The sequence below is a fragment of the Melanostigma gelatinosum genome (genome assembly GCF_949748355.1).
Source record: "Melanostigma gelatinosum genome assembly, chromosome: 8".
Classification (NCBI taxonomy): Eukaryota; Metazoa; Chordata; class Actinopteri; order Perciformes; family Zoarcidae; genus Melanostigma; species Melanostigma gelatinosum.
Genome location: NC_136641.1, coordinates 17,029,366 through 17,043,068, shown reverse-complemented (window position 1 = coordinate 17,043,068; position 13,703 = coordinate 17,029,366). Strand labels below are relative to the sequence as shown.

At 41.0% G+C, this 13,703-nt stretch overlaps 2 protein-coding genes across 2 annotated transcripts; one reads left to right on the top strand and one right to left on the bottom strand.

Annotated features, from left to right (window-relative positions):
* Positions 1-184: 184 nt before the first annotated feature.
* On the bottom strand, positions 185-4,778 carry LOC306780577 (F-actin-capping protein subunit alpha-1-like). Its single transcript, XM_079273004.1, has 10 exons — positions 4,690-4,778; positions 3,403-3,466; positions 3,266-3,317; positions 3,051-3,114; positions 2,752-2,958; positions 2,593-2,672; positions 2,306-2,384; positions 2,145-2,216; positions 1,910-1,972; positions 185-1,765 (listed from the first exon to the last, which is right to left on the bottom strand). Exons 1-10 carry the CDS (start codon positions 4,726-4,728, stop codon positions 1,625-1,627), a joined length of 861 nt encoding a protein of 286 aa, XP_079129130.1. The 5' UTR covers positions 4,729-4,778; the 3' UTR covers positions 185-1,624.
* Positions 4,779-5,744: 966 nt separating this feature from the next.
* LOC306781326 (acylamino-acid-releasing enzyme-like) lies at positions 5,745-13,370 on the top strand (the record flags this gene model as incomplete). The annotated part of the gene is made up of 22 exons (XM_079274129.1): positions 5,745-5,961; positions 6,046-6,172; positions 6,284-6,371; positions 6,558-6,633; positions 6,741-6,832; positions 7,550-7,624; positions 7,745-7,882; positions 7,984-8,075; positions 8,159-8,199; positions 8,301-8,422; positions 8,631-8,691; positions 8,846-8,943; positions 9,104-9,155; positions 9,322-9,410; positions 9,572-9,710; positions 10,327-10,410; positions 10,695-10,775; positions 11,444-11,532; positions 11,870-12,060; positions 12,332-12,434; positions 12,521-12,627; positions 12,733-13,370. The coding sequence occupies 22 exons, from the start codon at positions 5,745-5,747 to the stop codon at positions 12,836-12,838; spliced, it is 2,268 nt and encodes a 755-aa protein (XP_079130255.1). The 3' UTR covers positions 12,839-13,370.
* Positions 13,371-13,703: the final 333 nt, after the last annotated feature.

The following is a 13,703-nucleotide window of genomic DNA, read 5'->3' as shown; positions in this document are numbered from 1 at the left end:
TCAAACTCTGAGTAGTGGGCGGATGAATTGTGTAAAACACTCAACGACGGTCCAGAGGGTCCGAAACATTGGTATGACAAGAGCAGTGCGCAGGATCTTCTTTACTCAAGTGATACTGTCCAACACACCGGCACAAACATGTTTTCCTTGAAATCTTTTGAATGTAAAATAACAATCTAGCCAAGATGTTCAATCCATTTATTTTACAACAGAATGGGGCAGTACAGTCGTACACTTTATAACCGATCGGCACACAGTTGTAGTATAGTGCGAGGGTTGAACACAGCACATCGTATCGCTAACAAGTAACTGATCCAGAGTCAGCCAACTTAGACATTATGTAACACAACCAGTATGACATGGCCTTACAGAAGTCAGGTAACGTATATATAGTCTCTTGCCTTACATGGCAACTGCTTTGCATTCACTTGGCATTGACCAACACAGTTCATTACAGTTAAGAGTGCAATATTCTAAGACTCAACAAAAACCAGCATATTAAAATAGAAATTTGCATACACGGGAGGATGGAGCTCTTTACCATAGGAAAGACATTTTGGCAAATAAATCTTGGTTAATATGAGTTTTCCTTTCACAAAGGAAAAGCTGTACAGCAATGGAGGTTGTGTTGCTTTATCTTAATTCAGTCATTGCTTGCGTGGGTGGAGACACACACAGAAAACACTCCCTCAGCCCTGACAGACACACAGGTTTACAGTGCAGGAGCAGAGCCACAGGATCATGCCACTCATGAATGTTAACAGGTTGAAATACTGTCAACTTCATGAACATATAATCTTACTATAGGTTGTCAGTTCAAAGTCAAAGTCAAAGTTCACTTTATTGTCAAAGTTTCCACATGTGTTATGCATACAGAAAATTTGAAATGCCGTTTCTTGCAAATTTTCTGTATGCATAACACATGTGGAAACTTTGACAATAAAGTGAACTTTGACTTTGACTTTGAATTGACAACCTATAGTAAGATTATATGTTCATGAAGTTGACAGTATTACAGGATTACTCTAAGCTTGGTACCAGTCACAATGTCTGCTATTCAATGTCCCGAGTTTACAATTCTACCATGCACGACAACTACAGTGGAACAAAAAAAATCTTATCTCCCTGTACTAAATCAAACCCTGATATGTGATGGTGTGCTTAATTTCTGTCATCAGATGCCTTGTGCCTTCCTGGTCCTCTACTGTAAGTGCTGAGATCTCCACTGTGACATGATCTCAGTCCTGCATGAGTCTAATTAAGGAAAAGTGTGACACCTGAATCTCGGGAGGTCTAAGATTACTCATACAGCAGAAGGGAGATTTGCTTCTTTAATGTAGCAGTCCTGAGCACAGCCCTGCACACTGACCCAACACAACTCTTTCACAACACACACACACACCGAGAAGAAACCACTTTCTCCAAACCACGATTATCTTCATAACCGCGACTTCCTCACAGCAGACGGATATCGGTGCCTTATAGTCTGCGGATCTTCAGTTATACTTTTATTACTTCCTTGCCCCATACTGACATAGCTTTGCTTTGGTTAGTCCTTGCGCATGTATATGCGGGTTCTTGGGCCCAGTGGAGTGCAACTCTCTGGTAAGTCCCTGGCCTTCCACTAGACATTCTGCATCTCCTTGCCAATTTTGTAACTGAGGATCTTATTCCAGTCGATCTTAGTGCGTGTGACAGGCAGCTGGCGACGCAGGGCCTTGAAGGTGGTGTCAGACATGGTCTGGTAGTTCTCACTGATTGCAGTCTGAAGGCAAAAAAATGGGGAAAATAAAGTAAAATATTTTTACATTTTCTAATCTCAAAATGTTTCTTTATGCACATTTTAATCAAAGTAACGCCTGTGATTTTAAACAGTATATACACGCGTAGTCAATAAGAGGTTGCTTACCTGGTAATCGTTTTCTGCGTTCTCAATAATGTCGACAAGTTCCTTGGTTGTCTGGCTTTCGTTCTGTTTCAAAAACACATAATCATCACTTTTTATCCTTCTTACCGAGCTGGGGGACCTCCTCTACATACTCAGAGATGACACAGCCAGTCTCAAACTTTGTGAGCAACAAAATGTTTAATAGGAGCAGTTTAAAAGACTGCAGGAGAGCTCATGTATAACATGTTCTACTTACAGTCACTGGTATTGATTCCTCTACCTCCTTGTGGCTGACCAGCTGCACATTCCCATCTTCATAATAGTGCACCTGGAGGCAGAGGAAAAACTTTAATAGGCTGGAATTTTTTTTTTTATTATTTATCATTTCTGCAGATGAATGCACTGAATTAAATTCACCTGGATTTTCAACACTCCCACCACCTGAGCAGTGGACTGACCGATGGTAAGCTTCCACTCCGACCTACAGCGACCATTCCTGTGTTAGAGAACAGCAGAGGAGCCCAACGTTACAGACAGCAGCATCAGGAAGCTTATTAGAACTGACAGACCAATTATTTCACTTTAACCACAAATAAAAAAAATACGCAAAACTAGTCATTTATAACCTTTGTGATGAAGCTATGTAAAAACATATCCGTATACATATATTCAGATAACTCTTTTTTGCAGGAAGGTGACTGTACCAGAAGTTCTTGGGTTGAAACTGATGTCCTTCAATGCAGGCTATGATTGTTTGCTGACCATCAACTGTTTTCCCATAAACCTGCAACACACAGACAGTAGAGGTAAAATGTAGTCTATTGCTTAGAGGACTATTTTGTCACAGTTGTCGTGCAGCTTACCGTGCAGACTCCAGTCGGGTAGTGCTCTTTGACGTAGGCACTGAGGGAAGTATCGCAGGCATCTCTCCAGCTTCTCAGGGCCGTCTCTCCTTCAAACAGCTGCACGTCGCTCACCTCTTTTCTGAGGTGGTCAAAGCGGAACGCCAAATGGTTGCGGGGGTCCAGGAAACGTCCCTGGCCTAAGTCCCCATGCTCTGTGATCAGAACCTATCAATAAGGGAGAGGAAAGACTGAAAAAGGTCTGGCTTTGACACTTGCTCTTCTGGGATGAACAGGAGAGACTTAAGCACGAAACATACCGGCTCATCGTAGCCCTCTAGTTTGGCAGGAGTGAACTGATCCATGTTGTACTGGGCAAAGGAGCTAGACAGATAGAATGGGTGGGATACGGTGGGCATTTATAACATCACAAAATAATGCTGTCTAATATATTAACCACACATTTTTGTTTTTGATTGTGTAAATAATGAGAATTTGAATTTCTGACATTTATCTTAAACTGAGTGTTACTTACTGCGAGGCCCCCTCCCTGAGCAGATTGTCATTATTGAGAAGAAGCCGCACATCTAGCAAGACAAAAATAAACTATGCATTGCTCTTAAAATATGAATTATCGTCATGTGCATCTTGTCATACTCGGCTACTTCTTACCATTGAAGACCTCGTTGAACTCTCCTGGGGGGGCATGAGTCACAAAGTTGGCCGCTATGCGGACCTATGGAAGCAAATTAAATGCAACAAATTAATTAAGTTATCGTGATACTATGACTTGCTGTATAATCAATTCAAAGAGATGCTACAAATAATTAGGGTTTTCACTCCTCAAGTATAAAAACAAACATGTACTCAAACAGGTCTAGCATCAAAAAAGTAAAACATTTACTACCAATTGTGTTTTTTTTATTTGGCATCCAGTTGTAGCCTTATCATATTGCCATAGCTGATACTAAGATGCATTTTCAGTGAGCCTTTTTCCTATGATGAACCCAGCTTAATATTTTGGGTTTACTAGGAATGACTAGTATCTTGATTACAAAACTAAAGTCATTTGACCTTAACAAAAAATAGCAGCAAGCATGTTTTAGGAAATAGTTTACTTCAGAGAGTATAATTGACATGCGTAATATAATAAGAGCTCTTGTAATTTGCAAGGAAATAGAGGAATACTGATCAAGATACTGCTTTGTGAACACAGAATGGGTCATGTCGCTGTAAAATCATGCCATCAATGTGCCCTCAATTTTCCAGTTAAACGCCAACAGACCTTAATCTCAAACATCTCTCGATTCTATCGGGAGAATGTCGCCACTCTCGTTTCTAGCTTTGAAACCTCCCTGTGTGTTGGTATTACGGTTGTTGTTTTAAATGGTACCGTTACACGTAAAATGTAATTCTGCCAGTCATAATAATTTGTGCTTTGCCTCCAATTGATTAGGGTGTCACTATCGGGCTCCATCTAGATTATAGGAACCCTTATTCTGCCCTCGAGCTCGTGTGTGGTTAGCAAGTATTTGAGCTGCAACTGAATCTGTTTGACCCAGAAATCCAAAGTAACGGTAGCCGCCACTGCTAGCTAACATGAGAAGACTGCGGAGCACACATTGTAATTACTGCAGACTAAGATGGACATTGCAACCACACTTTTTGAAAATGTGCGTGGATACTTATATTTATATTAATATAGGTAACGTTACAACCATTAAAGCGTTTCCAGTGGCTAAACCACTCTCCCAGCTTCTGATTTCGCGGCGAGCTCAACTGTGAGCTTTAAATAGCATTGGCTAGTTAGCTAGTGGTAGCTTTAAAAACACGAGTTCATCACTTTGATACGTGCACAAAAACTGGCACTCCTTCCAAAACTTGTGCACATTTAACACGCGTAGCTCTCTACAAATGAGAGTAAATAGCGTTTAGCAAAGAATAAAATAGTCTTCAAACCTTCTCGTCATCTGACAGCGGCTCCTCAAAGTCAGCCATCTTGGCTCTTTGTGACCCCACCTACTCCAGCTGACTGACACAAGCGGCGCTGGTTGTCATTTACACATACGAAAATGTAATGAACACAAACCAGAAAGTAATTTAAATCACGTCTCGTAAAACGCTTTTTATTACCGTGCTTCGACAGTGAATGCCACACACTAAATTCAATAACTTTGCACGTGGCATAAACCCAATGTGAAACACTCTCAATATTACGGTTTTGCAACGCAAGAGGGCGTATAAACTCAGTTATTTAATTAGTATATTGCTTCCTGTTGGGTGTTGTAGCGGTGACGTTCATAGGAAATAAAAGTATTGGCAGTGTGACTATTATGAATACACTGTTCTAATATGATGAACTATGTTCCTAGTTGACTGTCTTATTTTCTAGATTACTACGTGTCATTTATTCATAATTGTTTTTTCACATTCGTTCCTAAATTCCGGTGTTTTTGTTCATCCAGGAACTGCTCAACCGGGATTTTATCTTATTTTCTAAGTTGAAACCGGAAGCTGAAGCAGTAATGTTTATTTTGAGTTAACTTTGTACGAGAGGACCTTAACTACTCTATTGTGCTCGCAACTAGACCGACGGACACACACAGTCGTTATCATGACGTCACAGGTATGTTTCCACTTTACTGACTACTTATTCTTTGCTTCTGAACGGTTAACACATCCTACAAAAAATAAGCCTCACATTGGTGCTTATAGCTATAGCTGGCGTTAATTGCGCTGTCATTGTGTTTGATAATAGCTCAGTTAACGTTAGCCAGTTTTTAAATCACTTGGTCCGGTTGTTTTCCGTCAGCTCGCACAGGAAGTTCCCGGTCAAACACTGCTAAAAACAAACCAGCCTGTTCACTTGGTTTGTTTTCCACGCAGCGATCGTTTGACTTGTTAGCATAACGGATTCGTCTAATGTTTATGAACTGACCTCTGGTATTTGACGATAAACTGTGTTAACTTTACAAACTTATGTGTGACTGGTTAGCTTCCTAGCTAACTAGGACATGAGGAGGGCGTTGTTCGCTGCTGGACAGTGCGTATCATTGAGACGTAACGTCAGTGCGATGAGTTATTCTGTGGCTTCTCGTCAGGTGATGACCAACCCTGAGGACATTGCCAGGCTCTACAGGGAACTCAGTCTCTTCCCTTCTCTGAGCAGAGCAGACGTGGGACCTGTCGTCACCTCTCAGTATGGAGGCAAATACAGCAACATCTACACAGGTACTCGCATACGCACATGCTAAGATCATTAGATCTCTGCAGGATCATTGATGACATTTTGTTAAAATGCTTTCTTTTTTGCAGAATGGAGCCAGCGTGATCTGGACAGGAATGAGAATGTCAAGTTTTGCCGACAATACATTGTATTCCACGATGACAAGTCGGTGGTCTACTCTGGTGCCTCAGGAAACTGCACTGAAATCAAAGGAGAGTATGTCAACATTTTAGTTATTTTAGTTTTGGAGTGGGCTTGAATATGTTCATCATTCATCTCACCCCGAGCAAACTGAACAATGTCTCATCAATATGTTTGCCCTGTCAGGGTGCTAAGTAAGGATTCCCCCTCAGGTGAGATGAAGGCCGTTGTGAGAGAGTGCACAATCAAAGGAGAGGACAAACAGTTTCTGGAGGTGTGTGGCTGTCCCTCACCCACTGTACCAAAACTTTGCTTTTTTTTAATGGCCCCCTTTATGGTGCTCACCTGTATTTCTGTACATTTCTGTATTCCACCATGAGGTTTAACACCTCATGTAACTTTGCACTTCGAAATCCAAGATCTTTGACTTTCCTCCCCGGACCTCTTTGTGACCCTTCAGATCTGGAGTAAAAACATAAAGATGAAAAGCATCAATCTAACAGCCTTAAAGAAGCATGGCAAAGTCGATGAAGATGGTGAGTTAACTGCACTGTTGACTACCTATCTGACTATTTTCTTTTGTTAACCAATTTCTTTGAACCAGTCGAGGTGTTAATCACGCCGTGTTTTGTATTTTTTTCAGATCAGTTTGGCTGCTTGGTTTGGTCCCACTCTGAGACCCACCTCTTGTACGTAGCAGAAAGGAAGAGACCGAAGGCAGAATCCTTCTTCCAGGTCTGTCAGCAAATCTATATTTGAGGGTAAATCCGTACCGAATCACATGGGGCAGAGGACTGCTGCTCTGCTTTCTAAAGCTTGCAAATAAAGCATTTAGTTTCACCCCGAGGTCACTGCTGGGGTTGTGTTCAATACTGCCCAGAGTATAGCAAACAGTCAAGACAATTCTATCTATACAGTATATACATAAGCCAATATCACAAATTTGCCTCCAGGGGATTTACAATCTGCACAGCATACAACACCCTCTATCCTTAGATCATTAATTCACATACACTCCTAAAAAACAACCTTTTAAGAAGCTACATGGTGCATAAATTGCCTTGTTGTTGGTTCAAGTTGCTAACTATTCTGTGGTTATCTGTAAAGAATTTGATAAGAAAGCTTTTAATACATGCTGGATGATACAAAAGGACCTCGTTTGTGGACTAATGGCCTCAGCAGATGCACACTCGGCAAACCTGATCAAATATATTTCAACGGTTGTTGCACACCATTTGTTTTAAGCTCATTGCTCAATCGGAAAAGCATTTTGAATGCACCCCAGGTATTTTCCATCGCCTTTCAAAGGCAAAATACCTCGACAACACTGATTGGGATGTGGCCATATCAGTAGTTCAGCAAGTTGTCTACCCAGACGTGATTGGTGTAATAGATCGGTCAGACTAGTAGGCAAAACACTCGTTATTCTATGTTTCATTATCTGTTTTCTAGAGTGAGTCACCAGAGTTGTCTTCTATTGGGGACGAGGACGAAACCATGAGTGTGGAGAAAAAAGAGGCCGTAAAGGTGAATGCAAATAATTATTTTGAAACACAATGGATTTTTGTTCATCAAAGGTTTATTCAACATTCTTAGTTTACATTCCACTCTAGTTTAACTTGTGTTCTTGCTTCCTTACCCCTGCAGGGGGAGCAGTTCGTCTTCTATGAGGACTGGGGAGAGGCTCTGGTTAGTAAGAGCCGTCCAGTGCTTTGTGTTTTGGACATCGAGGGTGACAACGTCTCTGTGTTGGAGGGGGTGCCTGAAGACATCTCACCTGGACAGGTTGGTACAGCAGTGTGTGCAATGATGCATGTTTTGTATAGTGTGCTCATACCCTCATACTCCTGCTGTTGCTTTCTCTGTCCATTAATTTGTCTCTGCAGGCATTTTGGGCTCCAGGAGACACAGGTGTGCTGTTTGTGGGCTGGTGGCATGAGCCTTTCAGAATTGGCCTCAAGTACTGCACCAACAGGAGGTGATTACTGATCAAAGAGAAGAACTAAAGCTGGCCCATCAGAAGTTACTTCAAGTTATTCATGTTTTCCTTTTCTCTGTCAGGTCATCTTTGTTCTATGTGGATCTTACTGGTGGGGGATGTGGTAAGTGAATGTTTGTCTTATTATATTTTAAAAAGATATCGCTCAATTCTGTTATTATTGCTGCAGATGTTCATGTGTATTGTATTTGTCGTGTCCCTCAGAACAGCTAACATCAGGCACAAGTGCAGTGCGCTCCCCCAGGCTGAGCCCAGACCAGTGTCGGATCGTCTACCTGGAATGTTCTGTCTTTGGACCACACATGCAGTGCAGCAGGCTCTGTATGGTGAGACAGGATGGGGCCTCTTTTCCACATGAGACACAATAACGTTCCGTTCTTGCACTGTACTCAGCGAAAGGAATAATTAGGAAGGAATGTTTCTTGACACAATGCACCATCTGCTGTTTTCTGTTGTGTAGCAGAAATACATTTATGAGTTATACATTTGTTTTCATGCGATGATTTCCTCTGTGATTGCACATTTTATTGTTAGTACGACTGGTATACGAAGAAGACTTCAGTGCTGGTGGACGTGGTGAAGAGACCTGGAGAGGGTAAGGAATACTTGATGGTCACGTCCGTACCGAACACGAAATGATGACATTTTGGGCAGACTTGAATGTAAACTGAAACTTGATCTAGGCATACAACTGTGAGGTGGTAATTCTAGTTTCATTATATATCAAACTTGTCTGTGTGGCTTTACAGATGGCTTCACTGGTATCTACAGCTCTCAGTTGTCCCCTCAGTGCTGGTCAGCTGATAGTCAGCGTGTTATTGTTGCTTGCCCTCAGCGCAGCCGCAAGGTACAGTCAACTCCTGGGAAGTTTCTTGTTATTATGATACAAATCAATCAATATTGGTATTTTTTTTTTCTGACAACTGTATGTTTTACACATAAAGTATTTAGACTGAGGAAATTGTATTATTTCTTAACCTGAAAAAAAGTATTATTGTCTCTTGTAGGATCTGTTGATGGTGGATATGAGCACAGGGAGCGTCACCTCTCTGACTTCAGGTCAGTGGCTAGACACATTGATCAGCCTTGGTGTTACTCATGCTCATGTCTTGACAGACCTGTTTATTGTTGTTTGGTGTTCACAGTCTCTAATAGGTGTTCTGGGAAGCTTGGAAATGTTCATTTCCATCTTTTGTGTCTGATGACGTTCTTTGTTTGTCTCTAGAGACCGATGTCGGTAACTGGTGTCTGCTGAACATACAGAGAGATTTGATGGTGGTCAGCTGCTCCTCTCCAAACTGCCCTCCTAGTCTGGTAGGATAAGTGGTCTTTATTTGATTCTTCACATTGTTCTCCAGTATATACCTAATATATTATTGCAGGAATTTTATTTTTGGGATGGGGTTGGGGGGGCCTTTATGAGTCAAAAACATATGTGTCGTATTCCCCTATTGCAATTTTATTTCTTTGTCCAGAGGGTGGGTTTCCTTCCGCCCAGGGATTCTCAGGAGGAAGTGGTCTGGGTTACTTTGGAAGACTCTCAGACGATGCCAGAAATTGATTGGCAGATCTTGACTTTCACTCCTCCACCAGAGCAAGACAACAGTCAACACCGTAAGAATGTTTTATTAAGTATCTCGACGGGATTCCTCACAGAAGGACCTGAAATACATCGCTTTTCTCTGTTTTCGTTGAATGGTCTGAAGGGATGCCGTTAGGTTTGTCCACACTCCATTTTTTGTTTCACATACATGAAGCGTACAGAATATGTAAGAAACTCCTTCACATACTCTGCAGTCCAGAGATTTGAACCACCACCTTTCGAAAAGTGATAATTATAAGGTCTCAAAGTTAAGATGTATCGCAAAGCTATATCCTGGACAGGTTTACGTAATAAACTAGTCAGGAGGTATATGTAATATTTGGGGTTGGAGGTTTTGTTAACAGCCACCTGGCTTTTTAAAGAGTAAACATAGACTTCATTTAATCGTGGCTGGGTTTAATAAGTTTGTACAAAATTATGCGATAGCAATCATGATAAAACAGCAGGCAGTCCTGTTTACTGGAGATGGAGTAAAGGAGTTTGCAGGATGAAGCTCCTGTTTTAATTTAGAAAGAATAATTATGTCCTCTAGTTTATGGAGGGTTGAAACGATTTAGTTGTCTTTGGGAGACATGAAGAACAGCCGATGTAATCTTATAGGACGAACTATTTCTTTCTATATTCCAGCTGGCCTTGATTTTGAAGCTTTGCTGATCAAACCAAAGGAGGTTCAAGATGGAGTGAAGCTGCCTCTTGTTGTCACTCCTCATGGTTGGTTACTCTCATTATGTCATTCTTTTTCTAGTGCAATCAAAATCAACACTTGGGTAGTGGTACATAATTGTTAATTGTTGTACAGTTTTATATAGAAATGTTGCTTCCATTTGAAGTGCTATGAATTCATGCTGAAGTGGAAATTGGATTGGTTTCTGTTCAGTCAAGTGCTGGTTGTAAGATGTTATATATCAATTTGATTCTACATGCAATGTTATCTGTTGTCATTTTGATACAAAATTTGAATCTGTATTTTACATGAACTTGTTTCTTTTACTTAGGCGGTCCTCACTCAGTGTTTGTAGCTGATTGGCTTCTGTCCTCCTCTGTGCTGTGCAGGATGGGCTTTGCTACATTACTGGGTATGTTCATATGATAATGCGGAGTGCTTCGATGTGAGACACCTGCTCAGAGGTTGCTCATCCACCGATAGAATATGTACTCGTGTGTAAAAAGGGGATGAGCAAGGTTCACCTGCTGTCTCAGAAAACAGAATAGGTTCGGCTCGGCTTTCAGACTACAAAAAGTATTTACTTCCTGAGTCACTTCCCTTCACTGCGCTTAGCTTAGTTTTTCTTCACAGGCTTAACCAATCATACATTTCCTGGTATATTTTCCAGAGAAATATGACTCGATGCAAAACTATAATATCTAGGACTGATGCATTGATGGAAATGTGTTTATGTTTTGGGGGGTGTCGTCCAATCCTTCATCTGTCTGTCCATAGGTACGTATGTGCATCCCATTCTTGTGAACACGATATCTCAGGAACGTCTAGAGGGAATCTCATTACATCTGGCACAAACATCCACCTGGACTCAATGGGGAAATGATTAGAATTTGATGTTCAAAGACCACTGTGACCTCACAAAACACGTTGTTGGCCATAACTTAAGAATTCATATGCTAATTTTGACAATTTCACACAAATGTCGAATAAGATAGAAGTAATGACATTGTACTGACATGCATGTAAACTGCAGCTTGACTTGTTGGTAATTCTATGTTTGTTTGTTGTTTCTTTGCTCAGTGAACTATCGTGGCTCTCTTGGGTACGGCCAGGACAGCATCCTCTCATTACCTGGCAATATTGGCACCCAGGACGTCAAAGATGTTCAAGTAAGAATAAAACGTGTAGGACAGAGCACCAATGCTGCTTAATACGATTAGCACGCTCTTCATGTCATGAAATAGATCTATGAAGGTATCTTTTACTCCTTCTGGTAAAAATGACTTCCATTGTTGCTCTTTGTTTAAACTTTGTTGATTTTAGTTGCTATTTCTATATTTAGTGGAGGTTAGTTGCCATAGTTTCTGTTTAAGGCTCATCAGCTATAGTTTTATTGATTTTTCTTCTCTTTGTTCTTGTCCCCCAACTTCTGATTTTCATCTGTCTTCCTTTTTTTCTTCACCACAAATGATCTCTCACAGTTTCCTGTGTTTTTCTTCCTACCAGTTTGCTGTTGAAAGTGTTCTGAAAGGCGACCTGTTCGACACGCAGAAGGTGGCAGTTTCTGGGGGCTCTCATGGTGGTTTCCTGGCCTGTCATCTGATTGGCCAGTACCCAGGGTTCTACAAGGCCTGTGTGGCTCGCAACCCCGTCACCAATTTGGCGTCTATGATGGCCACCACAGACATCCCGGACTGGTACATCCTGGCATGCACGTTCCCACACCCTTGCCCACCCGTGTTTTACTCATTTTGTGACTGTGCCAGTTGTGCACAACTTTTCGTCTTTGTTGTTTTGTATCATTTGAACCCTTGACATTCCACTCTGACAGCTGTGAGCCAGATAAAGGGCATGTGTCTGCCTCACTGTCAGGAAGGAAGTGTTCAATAATGCATGAACAAAAGACCTCAAAGCCATTCTGTTTTGTTTTTTTCCCCTTCCGGTTGATGTTTGGCTGATATTTTTCAGGTGCATGGTTGAGGCTGGCTACGACTACAGTACAGACTGTCTACCTGACCCTGCTGTTTGGGAACAGATGCTGAACAAGTCCCCCATTAAACACGTCACACAGGTAGAAGTATTTCTGTGTATGTCTGTGCATGTGGCTTCATTGGTGCTGTTACACAATGTAGTAACCGAAGGTGATCTCTCATCTAGGTACAGACCCCTGTATTGCTTACCATAGGGGAAGATGACAAGCGTGTACCCAACAAGCAAGGGATTGAATATTACAGAGCTCTGAAAGCAAAGCAGGTCCCAGTCCGGTAAGCAGCCTGTCTGAGTAACAAGTTTTGTTGGTTGTGTCAGATATGCACTGCACAAAGGGCTTTTATTGTTCATTCACTAATGCTCTGGTGTGTGTTATTTAGGATACTGTGGTACCCAGGGAACAATCACTCTCTCTCCAAGGTTGATGCCGAGTCTGATGGCTTCATGAACATCGCTCTGTGGATAATTCAACACATGTGTCAGTGATGGTAAATAGCAGATAAATACATAGTGGCGTGCCAATGCTGCTGCTGTTGTTGTTGCTGCAGGGAAAATACACTATTGTGTATAAGGGATGTTCTGCTCCTGTTTCCAGGACAGTATGATGTCCAATCCAAAGCCAAAGCATTGAACTTGCTCTCCAACCAGAACACACTTTGTATTACTGTCCTTTACTTGTTATCTATCTTTGGCTACGGCGACTGCAGCCATAACTTCCAATACGTGGATGGGAAAATATATTTTAACACAGCACTTGAATAAAAGCAGGTTTTATGCAGCTTTGATTAACCAGAAATACATTTTAATGGGTACAGTTTCTCCTTTTTTCCTTTGCAGTCTTTACACATACACACACACAGAAAATACTTCTCAGTGTGTTAGTTGTGTTTTAAAGTTATATTAGCAAAGGAAAATCATTTCATAATCAATCTTTTCATTGCTCAGTTTGTTTAAAAAATAAAATGCTCTTTTGATTTAATGGATTTCATGATACAGTGCACTTAATAAATTGATTGTAAAAATACTACCAGTGTCGAATGAATGTCATTGTCTAATGAATAAGCATTTATTCAGATTGAAAATGAGTTTTGAAGCAGCTGATGAAGTGGTTCCTTATAACTTTTATTTAGAATTGTACTGAATTGAGGAAGTCACACAATAGACAATACTTTGTCCACCAATAGAAAAAAACATTTTCTCTCTGTCCTTACTTTGGTCCATCTGTACAGTCAGAAAAACAAAGCATTGAGTCATTTTCAATCTTCAAATACTCTTAAGTGGTTATTACACTGTTTATGGATATACATTTTTTAATCAGTTTACATAATTTCTGTATCTGGTGCCCTACATG

Bases quoted from the DNA above. Each gene is read 5' to 3' on its own strand.
- LOC306780577 (XM_079273004.1), bottom strand. From the start codon at position 4,728: ATGGCTGACTTTGAGGAGCCGCTGTCAGATGACGAGAAG. The intron at 2,959-3,050 runs GTATGTTTCGTG...CCTTATTGATAG, and splicing joins TAGAGGGCTACGATGAGCCG to GTTCTGATCACAGAGCATGG. The intron at 1,766-1,909 runs GTAAGCAACCTC...TTTTGCCTTCAG, and splicing joins ACGCAGAAAACGATTACCAG to ACTGCAATCAGTGAGAACTA.